General features: G+C 36.8%; 1 protein-coding gene across 2 annotated transcripts in view; it reads right to left on the bottom strand.

Moving 5' to 3' along the window:
• LOC129004721 (maternal embryonic leucine zipper kinase-like) overlaps positions 1–26,435 on the bottom strand; it is a 47,934-nt gene that overhangs the window by 14,130 nt on the left and 7,369 nt on the right. For both annotated transcript variants that reach the window (XM_054434398.1, XM_054433694.1), the window contains exons 4-12: positions 26,100–26,209; positions 22,626–22,779; positions 21,537–21,643; positions 16,627–16,794; positions 13,001–13,195; positions 7,477–7,558; positions 6,780–6,893; positions 6,616–6,688; positions 4,258–4,408 (exon numbers count right to left, since the gene is read on the bottom strand). In XM_054434398.1, the coding sequence (XP_054290373.1) occupies positions 4,258–4,408; positions 6,616–6,688; positions 6,780–6,893; positions 7,477–7,558; positions 13,001–13,195; positions 16,627–16,794; positions 21,537–21,643; positions 22,626–22,779; positions 26,100–26,209 (1,154 nt within the window). The remainder of the gene's footprint in view (positions 1–4,257; positions 4,409–6,615; positions 6,689–6,779; positions 6,894–7,476; positions 7,559–13,000; positions 13,196–16,626; positions 16,795–21,536; positions 21,644–22,625; positions 22,780–26,099; positions 26,210–26,435) is intronic.

Raw genomic sequence — 26,435 nt, 5'->3', positions numbered from 1 at the left:
CTAGTGACGGCGATTGACGAAGGCCAAGAACTAGTGAATAGGCTTAAAAAGGTTGATTTGCTGGATGTTATTGGATGGGTTGCTGAGTCTTGGGATGAGTTAGAGCCAATAACATTAGTGTGATCCTGGAAAAAACTTCTGGATCATTCAGGAAATTCGTTTACTGATGTCCCAAAGGAGGAAGATTCTGCTTTAGTTGATCTATTAAAGAAGATTGCCGGCTGTGAAAACTTCAGTGATGGGGATGTACAGGAATGGATGGACCAAGATGCCACGGAGAATGCTCTTTCCGATGACGAAATTGTCACCATGGTGAAAGAAAAGGAACAGCCTGAAGAAAGCGAATCAGAAGACAAAGACGCATGTGACACTCAAGAAGTACAAAAAATGAGCCACAGTGAAGGATTAAAAGCTGTTGATGGGGCCTTACGATATTTTGAGGAGCAAGGAGCTTCACCAATGGACATATTGTGTCTTCGCCGCCTTCGAGATGTAGCAGCAAAGCGCAGAGTTCAGTGTGAGAAACAAATGAGCATTAAAAACTTTTTCTGCAAAAAATGAATTAGGTTTTTATTTGAACTGTACTGAGTTTTCCTGGTGTGTACTGTACTTATTTATCTTGTCTATAAAAGTACGTAATATATACTGTACAATATGTATAGGCCTACAGAATACATTCTTTTTATTTCTTATGACTTAATACTGTAAAAATAAAAAACGGCGGTTAAAACGCTTAAAAATTGTATTGTTCTTATTTTTAACCCTAGTTCCCGATAACCCGGCATTTCACAAACTCGGCACCCTTACAGTCCACATTACGCCGGGTTTGCGGGACTCTACTGTACTTAAATGAGTTATCATTTTCTTAGCATAAACTAACATTTTGGAATCCAGACAGAAAAAGCAAAACTTATACAGTTAAGACATCAATTAAATTGAATACGGCTTTAATACGACTGTATAAATAAAGGGCAACACCAACGATAACTAATTTGTAAATTACAGTGATGTGTTGGTACGTAAAAATGATTCTTGCTGCTACCAACGATTCTAAGGATAAGAACCAGTACCAAAAACCAACGTTTACAGTTAAGAATTACGTCCGACCAATTAAATGCGTTAATCAACTCCCAAAGTTATTGATTTCTTGGTTTTGGATTTTCTCGTAAAAAATTGTCGGCAATCAAAGCTATTTCCCATTAGTTGCTTTATTCGTAAACAACTTATAATGTAAACTTATTGGTGTCAGTTTGAAAAAAAAAAAAAAAAAACAACCTTATACAAACAACTTTTTGTTATTTAATAGATTACGTATTCTCTAAACAATGATTGGTATATCTTTTAACATTAGAAGGAAATGTGACAAAAAGTAGCGGTATCAAGGATCGTCGTCGAAAATGTTGTTATGAATAATTGGGTAGGCCTAAGTACCCAAGAGATGGGCTATGGGCCTATTGGCTGTATGGTCTAACCAACGATTGCATCACACGGTGAGTAGGAACAGAAAGTGACACATTGGAAAAGCGAGTTTAGCATCATCCATAAACCGTAAACCTCTGTTACAATCACCCACTGCAGTTGTGATTTTTTACTTTACACTTTACACAACCGCCATTGAAGTGCCGTCAATGAGTGGAAACCTTTTTGTAAGCTATTGGCGACGATCATTAATAAATTTAAGTTTCCCAGCCGTATACAACACTGATTCAAGGTCTTCTTTCTGGTTATTAAAACTCAAGAACAATTTTATACACAAAGAATCTCTGGATCCTGACCTGGATGATGCCTAGTTATTTAATTTAATTTACGGTTACACTAAGAACACTTGGTTATTCTTCACTATGTTGACTTTGTTATTCCACTTGCGATTAATTAAATCCGTTATGTAAGAAAAACGTTTTTAATCTCACTTGGATGGGGTTTCCCTTCAAAATGTGATCGGAAATGGTGTCGGTATTTTTAAACAACATATCAGTGACAGCTAGAAAAAATAATCTTGATCCGAACAGCTGTTCGTTATTTCATAGACGATTATGTGATAAAAATTTGACGAAAACTTGACAAAAATCGCACAAAACTGCATTTTTGAACGTCCGTAATTTTATTTACAAAGTAGTGAGGCCATATTTTAATGGCTAAAGACAGTCTCGCCAATCCAGTGAACACATTAAAATGACTTGGATCTTGATAGGCACTCTTGTTTTCCTGGAGAAGATTGCGTAAATTGCCATCTTGAGTGTTACAGACAGACAGAAATTTAGATGAGACTTGTTTCGGCTTCTTTAATGTATAAAACATAAAAATAACCTAAAAATTTATGATTCAACGCGATGTACAGACAAAACTCTATTTTATTTATATAGATGCCAGAGGAAATAAAAAGGAAGCAGTTCTAAATTAGTTTCATACCGATGAATTACATCATAAAAACTGTGCATAGTGTTCACACTGCAATGGATCCTAAAATACATTGTCAGGTAAATGAGATAGCCAAACATTGATATCTGTTTCATTTTTCCAAAGTGATTTTATTAATTTGACTGCAGCTAAAAATATTCTAAGTAATTTAGTAGACTAGGTGAAACCCGTCGAAATCGACGGTTACTTTCAAGGCTTACGCTTATTCATCTAACTGCGGTAAATTGGGTGAAATTATACATATTTTGAGTATTTAGCATTGTTTAAAGATTAATAAGTGTAAAAAAAAAATGATATTAATTGCGTCAGTTACCAAATATGGTTTATCATTAAAAGGAATATGACCTTTCTGTCATGACAGTAGCTGCTTAAATAGTATTTACTCATTGGGCCTTTTTACAGCCAAAATGTTGTGTTATTTTCAATAATGTTACCAACCCAGTGGGCCACGTCCATAATATAGGCCACTGCAAATAATCTGTCAAGATAGGTTCTATTTTAGGCAAGGTTTCTGTGTTTGGATGTTATTAGAAACGGTAAGGGCACAATACAATTTTTCTGATGCAGATGAATTTTCTGTTGGAGAAATATAAATTATAAATTAAATTATAAATGTCACAATGCGAGTTTGAGCATTGTGTAACTATATTATAAGTTGCATAGATTATTTAGAATGCTGCTCAGTGCACTTTAAGAATATATAATTTAGAGATAAATTAAATGGTTTTTTTTTGCTGAGTAGCGATAGTAAACATGCACAACCCTTTTTGTTAGTCTAATAACATTCAAAGGCTCTCTAAGAGTTCAAGTTCTTATTTGTATACATATCTATATTATGTTTTCAATAAGCTGAATGAATCGAAGTAATCTCTCTGAAAAGTCTGCAGTATATTGCAGTTTTCCAGCTTAATGACTTTCTAAATCATGCACATATTTCTACATGAATATTGTAAAATGTTTAATCCAGTTGCTGTAAACCAATATTAATTTAACAAAACATGGACACGGCTCAAATGGGCACGGTGCCCATCTGCACTTGTATTATTTTTTCGAATGTATTACACAATCGAAGATTTTTCCAATGATTAAAAGCATGTATGACAATAATCTCGTAAACCTATCTCTCTAGAATAATATGGTAAAATATAGGGAAAGGTGTGAAAAAGGCAGACACCAACCCGTAAAATAGATAGTTAAATAATAAATAATTGTAAGAGTTATTGTGATCAAAGGATTTTCCACAAATTTTGTAATGGAACTTCATATTGCAACACATGACATGATACAGAAGAAAATCAATTTTTAAATCAGAAAATAACATTGCAAATACTTCTTTTGGATTATTCAGTAACTCCCAATAAATGTGTGCAGTTTAAAGTACAGTTTTAAAATTAACAGCTGTTTTGTTAAAAAGTAATTATACATATGGCCAAAATGTAAACAAATCTGTGGAGGGATCTTTAAAGGCTTCTGGGGCAGAGCCCTAAGCGAATTCACTTCGTTTTTCTTTTGATAACTCGTCTACAGACCAAGACCTTTCTTTGGACACCCCTACCAAGTTTTTACGCCCAGCCGTTCTCTCAAATTAGTGGAGACAAAGTTTCCAATTAAATATTTAGATTCCCCCATGTTAATCTTATGGGAGAAAACTCAACTTTGATGGAAGATCCTGCCCAAACTAATAAAGATATCAAAAAACGAAAAACACTTTGCAAAACTATAGATCAGGGCAATTTTTTGGACACTTTAATCATCAAAATCGGTCCAAAAATGAGGGAGGAGTTCTGTTCACAAAAATCGGCTTAGCGTATTATATATATAGATAGATAGATAGATTACCTTGGAAGTTAGAAGGGTGGGCAGAATGCAGTCATTGGATTGTTGCTTTTTGGGGGTGAGAGCCTTGCGTACGTGTTGCAGCTTGCGTTCTATGCTGTTCAGAAGCCGTGAGCTCGGCGATGACACCCTGTTGACTGGGGTACTGGGTGTGCTGCAGATCAACAATATGTGTATTAAGATTAAGTGAACAAATTTTGATTTTATTTTCAAATGCATTACTTATACTTTCCTGGAAAATATTCACAGAAAAAGTAATTTGTTTGTTTGGAATAGATTATAAACAGCATCTAATATGAGTCAATAAAAAATACAATTGAACCGCTTATTATTGGATTTATTAAAAGTTAAAAGCTCGTTGCAGCAAATGTACAGTATGATAAAAATGTAATCAACAGACTTCAGTTCACATTACAGATTATAGAGGAATTGTCTAAAGAATGGCTCGAGTGAAGAAATGTACCTGATTCTCTTGTAGGAGGAGACCATCGAGTTGAAAGATTTGGTATGGAAACTCTTCCTGACAGAAAAGAAAGGAACTGTTGGGTGTGCAGTCCAATTAGTTTGTCAGCAGGAGGGAAAAGGAAAAAATCAAGAACTGTGTGTGTACGTTGCCAGAAAGGAGTACACCCGGTGTGCTTCGGACAACACAAGTTAGGAAAAAGCAATTTGTTTGTAAATATTAGTTTTAGGGCCTAGTGGTTTTTTCATAAGAAAGATGTTTTAAGTTTTTATTCAAGTATTTTGTTCAAGAACATAACTTTTTGTTGAAATGAACAGTGGTTTATTGAATTTGTTTGGTGTAGACTGCATCACCAGCTTATTTTTCAAGGTAAGACTATGAAATTTAGACAAGGTTACTAACAACTGCATGTACTTTCAGGAAATAACACTGAATGCTATGAAATATTTTTTACTTTCTCCACATATACCATAGTAGGCCCTATATGGAGAAAGTATTGTTTTCGTCAAAATTTTCGAGTTTGAGTTTTGAGTGTATATATTTGTTTTGGGCCCCCCTGGACCCAAAAAAGTGGTTTTCGAAGTGATGTCTGTGTGTGTGTGTCTGGATGTGTACAGAGGCTAGGGACTACACATGTGGTCCAATTTTGATGCAATTTGGTATGTAGGTTCTAATCCATGGTATCTCCAATTTTTTGAAATTTAGATTTTTAATGGGGATTTTCCCATAAAAAGTTGGAAAAATCGGATTTTCTCGAAAATGGCCTGAACGATTTTGATAAAAATTTAGTATGTTGTAGCCCTCTAAATACTGAACAAAATGGTACAAATCCAATTTCTGTAATAATTACGGTTCAAAAGTTATGGTAAATTATGTTATTTTCCCATAAAACCCCATAAAATAACGAAAAATAGGATTTTAGACAAAAATCCCGTTTTGATTTAACATAGTATGTTATGGTCCTTACAATTTTGATAGTCTTTTTTCATTTTTTTGAAATTTTAATTTTTAATGGGGATTTTCCCATAAACCCCCATAAAATAACGGAAAAATAGGATTTTCCCAAAAACTGCCTGAACGATTTTGATAAAAATTTGGTATGTTATAGTCCTTTATATTCTGAACAAAATGGTGCAAATCCCATTTCTGTAAAAATTACGGTTCAAAAGTTATTGTAAATTATGTTATTTTCCCATAAAACCCCCATCAAATAACAGAAAAATCGGATTTTCACAAAAATGGCCCGAACAATTTTGATAAAAATTTAGTATGTAGTCCTTTAAATTCTGGACAAAATTGTACTAATCCCATTTCTGTTTATTTACTCTCACCGCTTACACATGATAAAGGTTGTTGACAAACTTATGGGAGAAAGTATGTGTCAGAATGCTGATACCGTTTATTTTGGAATGTAGTTATTGTAAGTCAAAGTGCAAATTTTATATTTTTACCATATTACACACAATATTTTAGATTTTTAGATTTTTCAAAAAAATGTTTTGTTACAATTATATTTTTGTATCATTTTGTAGGCAATTTCATTTACAACTAAACAAAAAAAAATTAAAAGATCCCTTAACAAATAAAAAAGTTAGAGCTATTTTTCTGCAACACTGCAATTGTATAAAAATTGGCCTTGGCGTTTTTAGCATAGCCTATATTTAAGTAAAATAGCTGGCGGCAAAGGGTTAATGAAGTTAGAAAATTGACTCATGTCCGAAACTTGTTATTTACATAAGAATAAAAATATAATAATGCCAGGGTGCTAAATGGTGTTTAATTTGCTACTTTATAATTATGTATGAATGTAGGTATGAAATAAGACATAATAAATAAAATCAAAATGTTTGGTTTTTCAAATATTTGGTTAACAAATTATTTAAGATTAAATCTTTTACCTTCTATTTGATTTTTTAGGTGTCTGGAATCCTTCGTTGGGAGTGATTTCTGTAGCTGCGACTTTTTTTGGGACTGAAACAAACCGTGATAAATTACTACTCTGTAGTTAGCCATGCTATTGATAGTTAAGTATACTACAGGTCATTATTATGTCTAAACTTACTCGGAGACGCTGAAGGCTCCCTTGTGATGCTTCTCTGACGCTTCCTCAGCACTCGACTCCTGGTGAGCTCAGGAGGCAGCATCATGTTGCTCTCATTTTCCTTCTCTGTCTTTTCTGCAACAACATGGACAAACATGAGACATGCATTTCTCATGCAATAAATTATTTGCCAAATGCAATTGGTGTACACTTGGTCATGCTTAGTCTTAACAAAATAAAACATTTGTTCTAGCAATAGAAATGAGTTTATCATCAGTGTGCGTGCGCAAGCCACCAAAGATACAACAACTAGGAATAACTCTTCAAGCTGAGCTGAAAATAACATCTTTGTTTAATTCTAAAGATCCAACCACCTTTCCCTTTCATTTGTCTAGCTGGCGGTGTGGGTTCTTGGCGATGGCGGAGTTCTTTGTTATGAATGAGTGGTTAATCCATAAACCTGCCAGCTTGACTTCCAACATAGGCCAGTTCCAACACCAAACCAACAATGATACACATAACACTTGCAAGATCCTTCTCTTGGCCTGAATGGAACTGCTATAACGCAAATTGGTAAGTTTTTCTCATCCGAGTTGAACAGGGACATCTAGTTTATCATTCCAGCCAAGCTATTAATAAATGTAACCGATTTTATCGGAATTGAATTGATCAGCTCACATTAATTAAAACAATTCACTTATTTATGAACACATCTCACCTGGAGTTTTTTCAGTCTTGGGAAGCTTGACAAAAGTGCCTTTAGGATTGATGTCTCCGCCAACAACAGCTCTTCTCATACTCTAAAAAAATTTTAATTCTATATTGTTGACAGTATGTGCTGAGAAAATTAGAATCGATTAACTTTACGGAGTTGAATTTGGAAAGGGATTAGTTCAGTTTGGTTACCTGAGGAATTACTAAACTTTTAGAAAGAAAACCAATATCCCATTACATTTAGTCCAGTGCAATTAGACAAAAAATGACCTTGACCCGGACAAAATTGATAACAGGCTGAAAATTGGTGGAAACGTTCAGAACAATGTCCTGAGTGGCCCACAAAAAGTCCCAAGAAATCCCAGTTGGGGAACGGCCGCCATCTTGAAAAAACTGCCGCCATCTTGGAAAATTAGATTTTTTGCTGTATTTTTTGAAGTAATAGTCCGGAAGGCATTATTTATGTCTCAAATTAAGCGTTTTGAACTCATGTATGAGGGCAGTATATAATTAAAGAGCTTAATACGTTCTAAGCATAAATATTATTTATATTAACCTAAAAATATATCTATAAAAATCATATAAATGTACAAAATATTTAAAAAATGAAGCTTTTTCTCTTTTGTTTTTAGTGGACTTGTTAAAGACATTAACCCTTTTAAATTTCTTGCAATTCACTATGTTTAGTCTTTGGAATTGGTTAAATAAGGGGTGAATAAAAAGTCAAGACCCCCCCCCTCTAATAATGTTCTAAGTAAATATACAGAAATATCCTTTTGGTGTTGTTGAAACCATAGTAGGAAATTTCATTTGATGATTTTGAAATTTTTGAGTGTCCCCCCCAAAAAAAGGAGATTTTGAGGACAACTCAAAAATTTTAAAGTATATCCTATTCAAGTGACACCTCATCTTGAAGTGTTTACAAAAAACTTAAAGAATGGTGAAAACCAGAGTTCGCTATATCTTCTCTATCCAAAATGGTAGCCCGTCAAAAGTTTAATGACGATATTAAATGGGAACTTACTACACATTAATTTTCTTGTGTAGTAAAAAGTAATTCCCCCCCCCCCTCTAATTTGTTCCTAAGTAAATATTACAAAGTAATCCTTTTAGTGGTGGTGCAACCTTAGCAGGAAGTTTCATTTTATGATTTTAAAATTTTTGAGTACTCTCCTCTGTCCAAAATGGTAGCCACTATTACAATTACGAACCAATATTACCATTGATGTTCCATAACGTTTGACGGGCTACCATTTTTAATAAAGATAAATTGGAAACTCTGGTTTTCACCATTCATAAAGTTTTTGTAATCACATTAAAATGAGATGTCACTTGAAGGGGGTTTACGTTTAAATTTTTGAGTTTCCCCCAAAATCCCCCTTTTTGGGGAATATTTAAAAATTTCAAAATCATAAAATAATACTCCCTGCTAAGATTGGACGACCACCCAAAAGGACATCTCTGTATATTAACTTAGAAAATATTAGAGAGGGGGGTATTGACTTTTTATTCACATAGATGCTGTAATTTGCTATTTATTTATTTATTAATTCCAACAGCAAGATCACTAATTTACAATAGGGATTCAAGAAGCCTAAGTAGTAACAACATGCATTTTAACAGAAAACTTAACTAACTTAAATCTATGGCAGGAGCAGAGCAACATCGGTAACAGGAAATATAATCTTGCCTAAGAAAAGCAACAATTTAACAATGAAGTTAAAAATAAATTATGAAAAAGCAATTAATAATTTCGTTTGTTCTGATCTGAAAAATAGAATCATCTAGTTGCTATAATTGATTACCATTATATTTTAATATTGCATATAAACTTACAATGTAACTACTCGCTGTTAAATAATATTGACGGTGTTGTAATCTTCTTTGTAACTAGCGCGGTTGGCACATCCGTGTCCAGTGCAGTATCCATGCATCGTGGTACAATTAAGACCATAAGGTTCCATAAGTTGTACTGTTTCCAAGAATCCATTTCAACATGGACTTGGTTTGTGCGTATTTTAACCAAATATGAGTGAAGGATGAGTGTAGGATGAGTGGCGAGATCTTGTAGTCTTGTCTCAGTTGGTAGTTAATGAGCCATATGGTGTCAGCAAGACAAGCATCTACAACTATTTTTTGTTCGGAAAGGGCTGTACTGACATCTCCCAACACTACTAAAGATGTCACAGGCTGAGGCGGACGTTGGTAAGGTGTCACTGGCTGAAAGCCATGAGATAGAAGGACACTTTTTGCTTTTGGGATGTACAGGGATTTTGGGATGCTTTTGCTGATCGTGGTACAGGAGCACTTGCATTGACACATTTCGGCTGGTGTTATGCACTCAATGCCACCCATGGCGTGAAGAGTACCATGTCCATAAAGTGTTTCAACGTTGTAATCCACGTTGTCGAAAACATAATGAACGTAAGCTCCGTCATCTATTGAAGGTGATACATTATCAGCTATCGAAGTCTCATAATTGACGACAATCTTGTGTGTCGAGCAAACTCCGAGCTACGATAGAATGTCTAACAGCAACTTCGAGCCATACCGTCTGTGAAGGCCGAGCAGCAGGGGCGATATGAAAGATCGTGGTCGAGCTGCAGTAATAATTGCATGAGCTGTATTAATTGTCTCCTTTTCAAAGCTTTATCATAGTTAAATGGATACTATATTTATATTTAACCAATTCCAAAGACTAAGCATTGTGGGGTGCAAGAAATTTGCAATAGGATTAAGGGCTTAAACAAGTACATTACGAAAAAAGAGAAAAAAGCTTATTTTGTATATTTATATCAATTATTTTAGATGGGGACGCCACTATGTGCGTATTTTAACCAAATATGACTGAAGGATGAGTGTAGGATGAGTGGCAAGATCTTGTAGTCTTGTTAGTGACTAAGGCCGACATGTTCCTTAGGGGAACCGGAGTTTTGCCAACGGGTGTCAGGTAGATGGGGGGATGCCTTCGGCCACCTCTTGGTGCGGAGATTTGCCAACGGTGGTGGTGGGAGAAAGAGTGTGACGGAGGGAGGTAGAGCGATTGTCAGGGTTTGTCTACGCTTGGCAGTTATGCGCTTGTCCCAGTAGGTTAGGTTAGGTTAGGTTAGGTTAGGTTAGGTTAGGTTAAAAATTCAATACATTTCCTTTCACAGTCAGAGGTGCATAACTCCATTACTTTGAACACAGTCAGCATCCTGCCTGGTTTGTCCACCCCTAGCGGAAGCCACCCTCACGGTCACGTGTAATCTCTCTCTCTCCCCCTCCCGCTCTCGCACAACCCACAACCGTTGGCAAAACTCCGCAGTATGTGGAATTCATGGATGGGGACCCTTTCTACCTGATACCCGTTGGCAAAACTCCTACACTCGTTCCTTAGACACAGATGTTAATTAGTAGCACACGCAGCTAATGGCAACTAAGGGGCATACAGTTTATGGAATCCGAACTACATTATAGTACTGCGGATAGTCACTCACTAGTGCGGACGTTAATCCACACCAGGGAGCATCCCATCCACCTTGCATGCCTATAAATATCCACAATTCGTATAAAAATGGGACATAACCGTATCTAAATCATTATTATAGATATTTTTAGGTTAATATAAATAAAACTAATGCTTAGAACATAATAAACTCTTTAATTATATATTACCCTCATACATGAGCCCAAAACGTTTAATTTGAGACATAAATAATGCCTTTCGGACTATTACTTCAAAAGATACAACAAGAAATCTAAATTTCCAAGATGGCGGCAGTTTTTTCAAGATGGCGGCCGTTCCCCAACTGGGATTTTTTGGGACTTTGTGTGGGCCACTCAGGACATTGCTTTGAACATTTCCACCAATTTTCAGCCTGTTATCAATTTTGTCCGGGTCATAACCTAATTGCATTGGACTAATTGTGCTGATATTACTTTTTTATTTATTTTCAAAAAGACAAGAAATAAACATATTTGTTCAGTTACTCTTTTTTTGGTAGTCTTTATTCATACAAAATTTCTTATTTTAGTGAAAACATTTTTATAGTATTAACAGTGTAATGTAGTGTAAGTAGAACATGACCACTCTTAGAAGGTAACACGCCCCGTGGTAAACACTATTTCGGAAGACTATAGTATTTCTACAAGAGTACAGGCTACTAATAAACCTACAAGGGCAAGGGATATTTCAAAACTTGAATTTTATTTTTTAGTAATCAGAGCACAGCAATGCAATTAAAATCTAAACCATACCTATAACTACTAACAATATCATTATGTTGTAAACCTACTCTTATTTATAGTACAGGGTGTATACTATTTTATTAAAGTGAAATTCCAGGTTTTTTCCAGGTTTTTCCTGGTTTTTCAAAGTTTTTCCAGGTTCCCGAGTATTTCTTTGGTTCCACTTAAACTACAATCAATTTAAGACTTGCAGCTTAAGTATTCAATATAAACTTACATCAAATTTGTTTCAAAGTCCATAGTGAGCTAGTGTTGAAAAAGTAATAATCCTTATTATAGTAATCATTTTCATTATCATCATTACTTAAGGCCACGGAAACATCTTCTCTCTCGATAGCAGCAAAATCCTGAATATTTCCTGCAGTCGTGTGGTCGCTTCCCACAGTGACGTAAACGTCATCACAGTCTTACGTTATCATGGAAAAATCCTGGACATCTCCCGCGGTATGTATACATTATCGCCGTCTCTCGCGATCACGGAAACGTAATCATCGTCATCCACGATCGCGGCTAAATCATGAACATCTGCGGCCGTGTATACATAATCATAGCATCCCGCAGTCACGGAAACGTCATATTCGTCGTCGTCCGCAATCTCGGCAAAATCTTGAATATTTCCCGTGGCCGTGTCTACATCATCGTCGTCTCCCGCGGTCGCGGAAACGTCAACGTCGTTTCCCGCGGTCACGGAAACGTCATCGTCGTCGGCCGCAATCACGGCAAAAACATGAGCATATCACGCGGCCGTGTAGAAATCATCATCGTCGTCTTTCGCGGTCACGGAAACGTCATCGTCGTCTCCCGCGGTCACGGAAACGTCATCGTCGTCTCCCGCGGTCACGGAAACGTCATCGTCGTCTCCCGCGGTCACGAAACGTCATCGTCATCTCCCGCGGTCGCGGAAACGTCATCGTCGTCTCCCGCGGTCACGGAAACGTCATCGTCGTCTCCCGCGGTCACGGAAACGTCATCGTCGTCGCCCGCAATCGCGGCAAGACGCATTTTACGACTACAATCTTCTACCGGGGCTAAAATAAAAATCCCGGAATCGGACCAAAAATCCCGGCTTTTTCCCGGTTTTTTCCAGGTCTCTTCAAATTCAAGGTTATTTCCCGGTTCTCCCGGTTTTCCCGGTTGGTATACACCCTGTAGTAAAAAAAAACCTGAATATAAATTAAAAAAATTTGTTTGATAAACAACATTAAAAAAACATGTTTTACTCTTCAATTCTTTTGTAATTGCAAATAAATATCAACATTTTCCTCCAGATTATTTGATGTGAGACACAACTGACTGACCTGTAGTCTGGTCCGAGCAGAGGGGGGTAAGCTGAGTTGCAAAGGCAGTCCCAGTTTCTTGCGGGCCAGAAGCAGCTGATAAGTGGCACTGTACCAGTCAAACTGTCTCTCCTGCAGCTGTTTCCACAACTCTTCTCCTGACACACGGTAGTACGCTGCCATTGTGTTGAGGCAGTTGTTGTCCAACTCTACCTCCTACAGGGGTCAAACAATAAAGGCAATGTCAAAGTTATTAAAATCCTGATCACTATCTCTTTTAATCTACAATAGGGTCAACATTGACAGTAACATTGGCAACAAATCTAGGAATCATGTGGAAATCTAAAACCGCCCAGCACTTGTGAGGATGGATACAGTTGCAATCCAACATTAATAAATACTACATAGAAGGGCTAACCCACTAGCGCTCGAAAAGTGATTCCAGCCCCCCTCCCCTCCCAGACGGGTGTAAAAACCCGGTTAGTGTGTGGCGTTTTGGTATTTTTGGCACTGCTAAATACAGCAGGGTATAGGCTGCCGGGATGAAATTGGTTTTAGCAAAAATGCTACAAAGTACAAAGTCTCAGACAACTGTAGCAAAAATATCTGTAGCATAATACGAGTAACGTTTGCGCACAATGATTTCAAAAACGGTTCCTATGATTTCCTCTAAATTGTTAGGAATATTTTAGTTTCAGGCTAAGAGCAATATCCATGCTAGCCACTGTTCTAAAAAATTTGTTTTTCGTTAAAAACTTTAAATGTAATTTAAATATATTTAACATTGGTCTTATGGAAAGCTAGGTAGCCATGATAGTTTTACGAAAATGTAAATAAATTAATTGAAACATATGCTAGTACGGTAACAAACTATCTACAGTACAGTGGCAAATAGTGATGGGTTGGTTGGTACCACTTTTCAATGTCGGTTCTGGTACCGGTTTCTAACCAAAATCGATTCTCGGTTCCGGTACTATTAGTATTGGTACCTCATTTTAAATTAGGCTACTTAATTGTTTTATTTTAAAAACAAAATATCCCAATTTCAATTTTAAGACTGATTTTTTTTATTTGTGTAGGTTGGTTGGGTATAAAGAGATTAAGTAAATAAAACTTAGGCCTATCTGTACAAATAACACTTTGACAACCAAACACATTCAAAGCAAAACAATATTTGCCATACCAGAAGTGTTAAATATAAGCCTATTGGTTGAAATGATTCACTGTCAAACCAATAAATTTAACATAGGCTACTAACCTTGGCAGCAAGTACGTAAATATACTGCTAAAAATTTCAAAGGAAGTAATTTTGAGTCATTTTGTACCTATAGCCTGCATCAAGTTAGTTGTAGGCTCCATTATTGAGGGAAACATAGAACAAAAGTATTTATGGATGTTTTGAACTAAACTTTTAAGAAAATAGGAAAAAATAGGCCTATGTACATATTCATTTGAGGTTACAGTTTAAGGTGCAGGCTTGTTGAAAAAAAGATTTAACAAAGACTTAGTTTGGTGACTGTGCTCGTTTTTTTTTAGGCCTAGTGCCTGTACCAGTATTGTGGGTTTAGGCATTGACTATACACCTCTACTAGATTGAACATGTAATGCATTTAGTTGATAACCAGATAGCGGTGCAGTAGCAACGCAACCTATCGTTGTATAACGGAAACATGTGTTCTGTCTGGTGCTGCCCCCGCGTGGAGAATGTGAAAGCTACTAGCACACTACAATGAGAGGAGAGGAGATACGAGACTAGTCGGTCGCCCGCGGGCCCGATGACGGCGGAAGTGATGTAAATAAAACTAAAACCATCACTTCCATTATCTCACCCACACCGGGCTCAACGTCGAGTGACATAACTCTGGCCTCTGACACTGCTGACACCGTCTTCATGTAACGATAGTCAGCTGTTACTATGCAACTTTTGATTAATGAAACATTAAACCATTGGACAAAAGTATTAACTTCCTTGATGTTTTCAACATGACGTGGTTCGGGAACGCCTCGCCATTAATAAATAGATTATTTCAACACCGGATACACATTTAAAAATAAACCTTTCATTAACTGTACTATACAATATAAAATGGCAAAAATCAACATTAATAAATCTAGTTTATGAAACAGCCTGCTGTACACTATTGATTAGTAGTTGTCACAATATCTCAATATGTTGAAATAATGTAGAATGCAAAGTGTTACACATATTTTCTTAGACGTTATTTCTAATTAATTTTAACAGAGTAATTATGATACTTATTTTTTGTGAGGAACTTGAGAAATAGCTACAATGAGTCAAAACCACAGATTTGAATTAGGGGACTAGGCATGTGTAAGTAGTCCGTCACCTGACGGTGTTGGGCGCGAGTTGCCCCGTCTCAATTTGTTGGGACATGACATGCCGCTCGCTACCTTTGAGTGACATGTCATAAAGTTTTTGTGCCATCTCCTTCATCCCTTAGTTTGACGCCAAAATGAGCCCGGAGGGTATGGTTCTCGAGAGTGTGGGGGGTTTTCCTCAAAGGAACCTCAATTGAGTTAAGGGTGTCGCCACCTTTGGTGGATAGGTTCATCCGGGTGGGTCCCACTTCTATACCTGCCTCCTTTTGGGAAACCCTGATGGTCTGGCAGTGATGCTGGGCTAGATGGACAAATGAAGTAGATCGGGTGCTGGGATCAAGCCCGCTGGGGGTTTCTGGGGATCTATCGCCCTGGTTATCCCTGGTTTCCCAGTGAATGGGTTGGCTTCGATCGGGTAGTGGTGTAAATAGGTGGTTGCTGATGGTCCCCTTCCTCCTGGCTTTGATGGCGTGTTTCAGCCTGTCAGGGATTAGATAGGTCCCAAGTGTTGCTTGCACTGTGTTGCGTTCAGGGCATTCCATTATGGTCCTTCAGGGTTACAGCCCTGGTGGAACCCATTTGGAGTGTATGTGCGACCAAGTAATCAGTATCCCTGGTTAAGATTGAGGGGTACCCTCTTTCTGAAGGGTTGCTTCGGCAGCCAGTGAGCTTGATGGCCTTAAGTCATCCACCCATGGTGTGTTCAAGGTTGGTGCGTAAGCTCCGGCCGACACTATGGGTCCGGGGTTGAGTATTAGTTACCGGGTAGCCGTCGGGGTGTCTTGGCTCCTTCGACAAAATGAACATGGACAAAAAAATGAACATGGCTAAAGAGGGTGCCACCGAAGTTAGCGCTTGAAGGTGAGAAGGGTATGGAGGTAATTGTAGCAGACTATAGGGATCTGCTACACACGACCAAAGTGCTTCTCTGTACCGACAGGCGTCTGGCTAAAGTCGAAGCCTCTAAAGTGTTTGTTCAGATAGAGCGGCAAAATCCTGGCAACACGACCAGAGATTGGCATGTCATTGGTGGGAAGGAGATGGATGATCATCAGATACTTGTTCTTGCCATTGATAAAATGAATGTGCAGGTTCTATAAGATCGTGGCTGGATCATCTACCTGGGCCTGGGGAAATTGCAGCTCAGAGTTATCTCTGGTGATCCCTCTGTTGACCCAGGTCCTACAGGCGAACCTACAACACAGTAAGGCTACCACGGCTGTGTTCTGTCTGAGCACGGTAAGCAGTCCTTAGATCTTGCTTTGATTCAGGAACCCTGGGTCAATAATTTTAGAATATAGACTTACCTCATACATGCTGTCGAAGTAGACTGGTTCATTGTATCCTCGCAGTATCCAAGGATGGTGCCTCAACTCGTCCACTGTGATTCTCTTGGCAGGATCAGTCTGTAGCATGGCTCTCAGTATCTGACGGCTTCCTTCAGACAGGTAGTCTGGGGTTGTATACTTGCCACTCTATACAACAAATAATGTCTCATTACAATCATCATGAATAGCCTACAATTCCTTAAAAACCTCAAGTTTACCACTTGAGTCTTAAGTTTCTTTATTAAATTACAGAACCTATATGACTAGGTAAGCGGTCTCAGGTCTGCCAATTGATCGGAGCAAAAAAAAAAAATTTAAACAATTTTAAAAAAGGGGTGAGAAGTCCACTGTACTATACATCCACGTGTTTACAATGGACTATTTAATTAATAATTTTGATTTGATTCTCGCTAGTTGGTTCTAGAAAAGCTAACCCTTGATATTGGACACTTTAGGTGAACCTGAAGAAAACTCAATCTTCCTTAGTTGAAAATGTGGTCAGTGACAGTGAAATGTTCTAATGTTTTGGTTATGTAGTCTAAAGTGTTGTGTTTCTTGTGCGAGTTTGAACTCTTCCTTATTCAGGAAAGTCTGCTATTCTCACAAAAAAAATCTTGAAACCCCCATGTGCTCTGTCAAACATCTTTAATTGAAATAGTTTGTTTTAGTTCCTATTTACATTTATCAATATTGTTTGATGTTAATAAAAACATTAAGTCAACATCGGCAAACATAAATATTTTCAACATCAATCACCTTTAAAAACTAGATATCTTTAATCCTACTAATATTATAAATGAGAAAGTTTGGATGTATGGATGTATGTTTGTATGTTTGTGACAAGTGAACGCGAAAAATACTGGTCGGATTGGGCTGAAATTTGGCATGATGATAGCTCACATTCCCGATTAACATATAGGCATATTCTTATTTCAAAAATCCTTTCGGGCTCCGCCCCAGTGGCTCTGGAGTTTCCCATGTTAACCTAATGAGAAATGGAATTATTGAATCTTAACAGCTGTTTCAATTAAACAAGTTGGTTCTGTTCTATGATATTCAATAGCATTGAAGTTACAAGGATTACCAACAGGGTGCAGCACTATTATTTCTTTTACATTTATGACAATAGCTAATTTGCAACCAAAAGGTGAATGAGCGTAGTGTAGCGAACGAACTTCAACCTGGAGGCGAGTTAGCGTAGCGAACGAGCTAACCTGAAGGCAAGTGAGCGCAGCGAACGAGCTCCAACCTAAAGGTGAGTGAGCGTAGCGAACGAGCTCCAACCTAAAGGTGAGTGAGCGTAGCGAACAAACTTCAACCAGGACGTGATTGAGCCATGCGAACGAGATAATCTTGAAAATTAAGAAGTTAAACGGGGCAAAGCCCGCGGGTTACAGCTAGTACTTTATAACTTTATAGTATATTTCATAACTAGAGTTGAAAGTGAGTCATTGTATATTTGAGACCATTTTTGAAGTGCGAGATTTATCGAGCACTTTAATTGGTCGAGAATATGTATAGACCCACTTTCACTTGTTTTGAACGCTACACTACAAAGAATAATAATTTTCTTCATTACAAAAGTCATAGCATTTTTTAAGTTATGCCTTTAATTTAAAGTTAGGCTAATATTTACATGTTGACAAATTAAACAGTTGATAAAACAATAACAAATATTTGTTTGTTTACATAGGCAAAAACCAAAAAAGATTAAGATAGTTTACATTCTTTTGCCGTAGTAAACAATGTAATGATAGATTTTTACAAGTGATAAACATGTAACGAAAACAAATCGTTTCACAGTAGTTTAGTGAAAAAAGAAAAAAAATACTTTTAACTGAAATGGTGACCATACGAACGTAGGTTTTTTAAGCCATGTGTGTAGAATCTTGTAGTCTTGTTACTGACTAAGGCTGACATGTTAAAACAGCGAATGGTAAAACAACCTGTTTCTAATAGCCTATTCATCATGGATTTGGATGATCGTCGATTTGACAGCTTGATTGTAAGTTACAACGGTTGTTTTTGAATTATTTGTTTTTAGTTCTAATTTAGATTATATAAAGTAAATCTGTAAAATACTTTTTCTATTGAATCAGTGGTAGTTTCAAAACGTCCTATGATAGATTTTGCAAATTCTTAGAACAATGGTCTTCGGCCGAATGGTTTTTTCTTTTCACTGTTTAGAAAGTAAATTGGCTGGTTTATAAACTATGGTGAATTAGTTATGAATCAGTGAGTGAGTGAGAGGGCTTTTACTTTTATATTTTTAGACTCTAAGATTCTCCGTTTACATTACATTGTTAATTGGTAGTTAATAAACGTTGTTAATAATCTTGGAAAAATACAAGCCTAGTGTTGAAAATAAAAAATTAGGTTATTTTTAAATTGTATCCAGGCATTATGAAATAGTGTTTGGATATATTTAAAAAAATCCTCAATGTTTGTCGAAATTACCTTTGACTTAGGTATGTTCAGCTGTTATTGCGTGATGCGATTAGCCTACACAAAATTTGCATAAGGCCCAATCTCAATGAGCTCCGCTTAGTTATAATTTATAATTAATAATATCAATTAACCACAATTTTAATTTGCTAGTATTCATTGTATTGTAATAGACCTAAGCATAGTTTGTAATTTAACATGAGTGCAGGGACTATATTAAAGGACTAAATTTAAAGCACAACACCTGCAAGAAAACATTTTTTTAAACATTTTAACCAGGGTGTCCAGCAAATGGGCTCGGCCGAATTCCCGCATATTTTCTGAGTAAATAAATACCTTTTTTCTCAAGGCATTTTTTTAGGGCAAATTTTATCAAAAGTTTATCAAATTGAAAACAAAAATTAATATGCAATACGAATAAAAAGAGTGCACACAATCATGCAAAACCGCTGAAAAACAGCGCACATTACCACTTAAAAAAGTCCATCTATGTGGCAGAAGAGGTAAAGCCTCTAGGTGGACAAATACTTATTAAGGTCAAGGTTAAGTCGATACCGGCAATGGGCAATAGAGACAATAGTTGCGCATTAAACTAGAGCTACAACCAAAGGTAGCACTGAATGTGAGAATTGAGGGGCGTTTGCCGCCATATCTACTGGGGGTAGGGGAACATTTAGTACTTTGGAACTAGGGGATTGCGGGATTTCCAATGAGCTGGTTGATTCTTCCAGTGATACCAACATAACAACATTTTACAGCGTCACGATTTTCTAGCAGAGATGCCGTGCCAGTGCTACCTCCATTTGGATGTTTTCAGTCTAGGACTATTTCGTTTCCTAAAAAGCAAGAGCAGTTCCCTGATTCCGTTAACTTATTAGACTTGGATACGACACAATAGTATCCAAGACACCGTCTGACACTATCTGAAAAGACACCACAATATATGGGGAGGAAACTCTACAATACACTACCCAGCAAGTTGAAGGAAATAATAGAGGAGAACGGCTTTAGAAAAAAGTTAAAGCATGTTTTGATACAAAATATGTATTATTCAGTTGATGCATTTTTAAATGATAAGTTTTAGAAAAACAACTTGTAAAGGGATAATTCATGTTCTTAAAATGATTTTTGTGAGGTTTGATTTTTTTTTTTTCTGGATACTTATTGCTAGGTGTACTCAATTATGATAACTTTACTGCATTGACAATGTCATCTATTCTGTTCTAGCTTTGCTAGTTGTTAAAGAATGTACTGTTATGACAATAAAGATATTCTTATTCTTACGATAAATAACTGAGAGCGCATGATAATCTTTAGCCGGCATGAACTACGTCGGTTGTCTGATTCAGAATTTAAACATGGATGATACTAACAACAAAACATTAACCATGGCAACTTCCTTAAAAATATGAGTTTTTATACGGAATCGGTATCGAGAATCGTGAGTAATATTTCAGAACTGGTATTAAATCGAGAAATTCTGTTATCGGCCTATCCCTACTTATAATACAATTAATATTCAACTAGGACGTAATTCAAGCCATGACCATGAGTTTTGAGACCGAGTTTGGCTTTGTTCCAGCTATGCGTGGATCGACACTGCTGCTACACGCTACTGTTATTACAGAGCTGATGGTGAGTCGGTGTATTCTGTTGCATCTATAATCCAAATCTTCTGTAGATATACATTCACTATTAAAATTTGTGGGTAAATTGGCTCAAAATTGTTATAACTATAAAATTCCTCTAAAATAAACGTACATAATGATATTTATTAAAATTCACAGAAAACCCCCGAATAATACCATTTTCACGCATAATTCCCGATTTTCCCAGGAATTCCTGGTCGCTGATAACCCTGTCCTTCTGTCGCCTTTTGGTGCGATTTGTATCGGCGAATTCTGTTGCATCTATGCAATCCAAATCTTCTGTAGATATACATTCACTATTAAAATTTGTGGATAAATTGGCTCAAAATTGTTATAACTATAAAATTCCTCTAAAATTTACGTACATAATGATATTTATTAAAATTCACAGAAAACCCCCAAATAATACCGTTTTCACGCATAATTCCCAATTTTCCCGGGAATTCCTGGTCGCTGACAACCCTGTCCTTCTGTCACCTTCTGGTGCGATTTGTATCTAGATTTTTTGAAATATTATACTATAATAAGAAGGGATTTTCAAATCGTCTCGTTCCTAGAGGCTGGCATTTCTCATTACGAGTCCGTCGGCAGTTGGCACTCTAGCTACGACAATGGAGCGTCTCTGAGCGAGACGCTCTACAGAATTTTAAGGGTTTAGGTGAGCTTTTAACATATTCTAATGTTGTGTGTTGTTTTACTGTTTTTGATTTTCTACCAACACCTTGTTAGGGGGAAAAAAACAATGAGTGAAGATGAGAAGTTAGGTTATTTTTATTTAATTAACTGTAGGCCTACCGTTATTTGTTTGTAGAGAACGTCGATTTTTTCACTCTCAAAAGGAAGACAACCACACAGCAATGCATACAACATGACACCCATGCTCCAAACATCAACAGCAGCACCTGAAAATAATCTAAACATTATACACGGAATACATACTTGAATGGAGTGAAATCGGTTACTACTAGTAAACCTGACGCATGGAATCTTGCACAATCTAGACATAGGAAAAGAAGTATATTGATCTTTTTTATTTACTGTTTTCACATTTCTTAGTTTTATTGTTAAAAGGTGGAGATGGTAAAAGGTCTAATTGAGTTTGCAGTTACGTGCCTCGTCCAGACACATAATGCGTCCAAAAATCTAGCAGCACGACTTCCTTTCCCCTACCACCAGAGCGATAGGGATTATTGGGATTCGCTTTAACCTTTCATCTCCCCTTCATAGGAAAGGTTTCATTACTTTTCTTTCTTAGTTTTTTCCCTCACATTTCCCTAGCTACTTTCCTAAACAATTGTTTTCTTGTCTCTCATCAAGTTTTAAAGTATTTTCTCATCTCCAGACATTTCCTATCCAAGTTCTTCCTGTTCTCTCCTATTAGCCTCCTGAAGTGGACAATTCATAAATACGTGACTCGTGGTGTCTATTTCTCTTCTCCTCATCTGCACACTTCCTCTTCCACTTCCACCAGGTTCATCTATAGAATTTCGCCTTTAAATTTTCTATGTCCTGTGACAAACTGCATTCAAAAATGGCCCAAATCTCAATCTTGTTCTAGTCTCCTTCTGATGTTTGGCATATCCAAACGTTTACCTTTATTTCTCACTCTGCTCTCAGCGCATTTGCCACTCACCTTAGGCCTACACATAGCACATCTGTCTGAGTTGATGTTTAAGTTCAGCCTTCTTCCTATTGTTAGTATGTGAGTCCACTTCACAACCGATCAGATCTGGACGACCTTTTGATTTGTCTCCTGTGAGTTTGGGGTTTAACTAAGGTTCAGTGCCTCAATCTGAAAACAAACTGACTCGTATTCGAGCTTTAAATATAATGTTTGGATACTGCAATGTCAAGTTTATGTGCTGATGGCTGGTATCAACTTACCAAGGTACTTGTCGCCTTTGATCAGCTCTGGGGCAGCGTAAGTGGGAGAGCCACAAGCTGTGTAAAGTTGCCAATCCAGTTCAGGCTGCGGCTTGGCACACAGTCCAAAGTCAATCAGCTTCACACACTGATCTCGATCCAGAAGTACATTCTCCTGTGCAACATTTATACATCAACAAACTAACTAGGGTTGCTTTCAGAGAGGTGAAAGCCAGTTGAGCGGAACAAACGTGATTTGAGATTAAATATCGATTTCGATGCGGTTCGATATATCGCTTATTAAATTCTGATTTCTAACATTGGCTGTTTCTAATCAGCTGGCAACACATATAGGTTCCCAAGAAAGTAGTCACCGGTCCGTATCCCTCCGCTCCTTGTCTATGCTCCGCGTATTGAGAAAGTAGTTCCATATATTTTTTTCGATTTGCAGTGAATTCCACGCCTTAAAAAAATGTTTTAACGGTATTTTCTGGTTTATTAAGATCATAGGTATGGTTTAAAAACGTTTAAAAGAAAAGTCTAGAAGGTTCAGAAATACCTTATGGGTATTTTGTTTACATTTTTCTTGTAAACAAAAAACCTGTCATGGCTACTTTAGTCCCATAAGCCTAATGTTAAAAATTGGAAATTTTAAGTTCGTTTTAAATTGCATTAGCAATATCTAATTGAAATTTGTTTGTTTAAAAACCATCTCACTATTAGTCTAAGTAATTTTGTTAAGTTTTACTAAAATGCGTTCAGCCGTTATTGAGTGATGTTTCTCTATTTGTTGCATTGAAGTTGATCCCAAAGAGCTTCGCTCGCTCCGCTCAATTATTACTTAATATTTTGAAAGCAACATTTTTTATAAAGATAAAGGTAAACTACCTCCAAAATTAATCCGGTTCACATATTTTTTCTCAATTTTAAATGCAATTTCCTAAACACAACTTTTCAATTTGTTGAATGAGATGTTTTTTTTTCACATATAGCAATAATAGCAATGCTATTGCAGATAGCGATAACCTTTCTTGTAGGTTGAATTTAGTTTGTTTGTACATGTTTTAGGTTTTGTATTTACCAAGAAAAAAAGTTTATGTAAGATCAGAGTTACCATGGCCCAAACTGGATTCAAACACTCAATCGATGGTGCTATCACATGGCTGGGAAGATGATGCCATATAATTTATTTTCCTCATATCTGTGCCAGTGGCATTTTAGTAATGAAGTAAAGTCAAACACTTTTAAGGGATAATCGGTCCAAAACCCATTGAAATGTTTTTTGCATGTGCCGGGAATTGAACACATTCCTCCCACACTTAAGTCCAGAACTCTAACCTAACCACTAAGCTAAATAAATACAGAATACCCCCGTCCATTAGCCCAATCATACCTAATAACTCTCCTCTCTTTTACATATTAGAATAGAATTTTATACTAGATTAAACTTTTTCTTAGGGATGGACATGTCCTGAAATTTCCGGGGAAAAAATATTTCCGATCAATAGGACGGGTTAACATTTAAATCGGGGTTTTCTCAGGACGTGATTTGATCCGATCTTCGGCAATTTTGGCGAGTGAGGAGGAAGGTGTTTTTGAGATCGTGGGAGATATGATGGCGGCTGATGATTATGTCTGCGGCTGCAAAATAACATCACGATAGTCCTACAAACCCAGGAGGCGATAACGATGTCTCCGTAATTGTGGGAAATGTTTATGATGGCACCGCGAAGGGTATGTCGAAGATTGTGCCGTGCGTGACCGCAGGACTTGTCAAGGAAGACATTGTGACTGCAAATCATGTTCATGATGGTGCCGTGCCCGAAGGAACACCGCTTTTTAGTTGACAATGGTGCTGTGACTAAGAGGCATGTTGATGAAGACGCCATGAATGCGAGTCATGTTGATGATGGTGCCGTGACCGTGAGGTAAGTTCACGATGGTGCTGCGAACACAGGACACGTTGACAAAGGGGCAGCGACAGCAAGACATGTCAGGTGGTGCCATGAACGCAGGACATTTCGAAGATGGCAATGCGACCACGAGATATGTCGACGATGGCGCCAAAATTGCGAGACATGTCTGCGGTGGTGCTGTGAACGCAAGACATTTCTACAAAGACACTGTGACCATGAGTCATGCTGACAATGTGCCGTGACAAGTTCACGATGGCACCGTGACCGGGGGACAAATAGTCTGTTTGAATAGGTACCCGTATGTGGTTAGCTATGGACATTTTATAAGGAGACTGATGTTTCACAGTTAAATTGTACCCCATCTGAATTGTTTTTGCAATATCTGTGTATTTTTACATTATGTTGGTGTTTTGTAGATGCCTCAAAGGCTGAAATAAGATTTTTTTGTAATTTTAGCGAATTTCCCATATAGGGAATAAGCTATTACCGTAGTACTCATGGTAAGACCTGGACGCGGGACCGATTTTTTTTTTCGTTTTGAGGTCCCTAGAGGCCAAAAACACCATCCATTCAAATTCATATATATATATATATATATATATTTATATATATATTTATATATATATTTATATATATATATATATATATATGTGTCCGTTAGCACGATAACTTGAGCAAAAATGATCTGATTTTGATGAAATTTGGTACAAACGTGTAAACCTACGTTTATTCGAACGAGTTCGCGATCCAGCATGATCGGACCATGGGAACGGGGGTTTACGGGGGGTTTTATGGGGTAAAAATAGGTTTTTCCCATTTTTGACCCAAAAAACATAAAATTTAGCAATTTCTTTCCAAACTATTTTGTAGAGCTTAAAAAAACAAATAATTTAGTATATTGAAGCGTTATTATGCGCCTAATGGTTACGGAGAAAATTCAAAAAAATTGTAAATTTAAAATTCCCATGTTATTCTTATGGAGAATAAGTAAACTGTTGTAGTTTGCTTGTTTATGAACATATTTTGATAAAATTTGGAAAATGTTTTTATTTCTTACTAACTATTAACATTTTACAAAAAAAAGTTTTACCCTCCCTGATGCAGCAAACCTAAGTACTTGTTAAACTAATTCTATTTAAATCGGGAATAACTGTTATATATTTTTAACTAGACATTTCAGTGTAAATCAAATCAGTCAAAAGGAAATTCGCTTAGTCTGCAGGTTTGCTGCGGCGGGGGTATTTATATCTGCAATGATGTTTACTCAAGATTATTAAAAAAGCATTTTTTGCACTTACAAAAAAATATCCAGTCCGTTCCCGTCCCAAAATTGGGAGTTATAATCCTGTCCTGTCCTATCCTGAGCTCAAAATTCAATCCTGTCCATCCCTGCTGATTTGCATTTATTTACAATGGTAAGCTTAAATCTTTCCTGTTCAACTATACCCCTACTCAACTTTCTGTTGTTGGAATTTTTTCTTCAGTAGCCCATACGTGGAGCTCAACGTATTTCAAAATATTTAATATTATGCTAAACTGGCTTATGATTAGTAAAGTACAAACTTAGACGGATACTAACCGGTTTTATGTCTCTATGGACGAAACCTTTGCTGTGTAGAAAAGCAACAGCTGACAGAATCTGGCGGAAAAATGACCTTGACGTCATTTCACTAAGTCGGTTACATTGTACTAAAAAGGAAAACCATCCTTTTAGTTTTAACATGATTTAAATGCAATAACAATACAAAGGAAGAAAGGAACATAAAGTAATATGACAAGAGTCATAGAGCCTCCTCTAATTCAAGGAACTGAACTCTGGCGAACCTGAAATAGATGTTGCACTAATTTATGTTGGAGCTGAGGCACAATATTTATTTACACATTTTTATTACTAAGAAGATTATTACAATGACAT

This window comes from Macrosteles quadrilineatus, unplaced genomic scaffold (genome assembly GCF_028750875.1).
Source record: "Macrosteles quadrilineatus isolate MER2022 unplaced genomic scaffold, UCM_ALF_1.0 Scaffold_1__1_contigs__length_201487025, whole genome shotgun sequence".
NCBI lineage: Eukaryota > Metazoa > Arthropoda > Insecta > Hemiptera > Cicadellidae > Macrosteles > Macrosteles quadrilineatus.
This window is presented reverse-complemented; position numbering and strand designations above follow the sequence as displayed.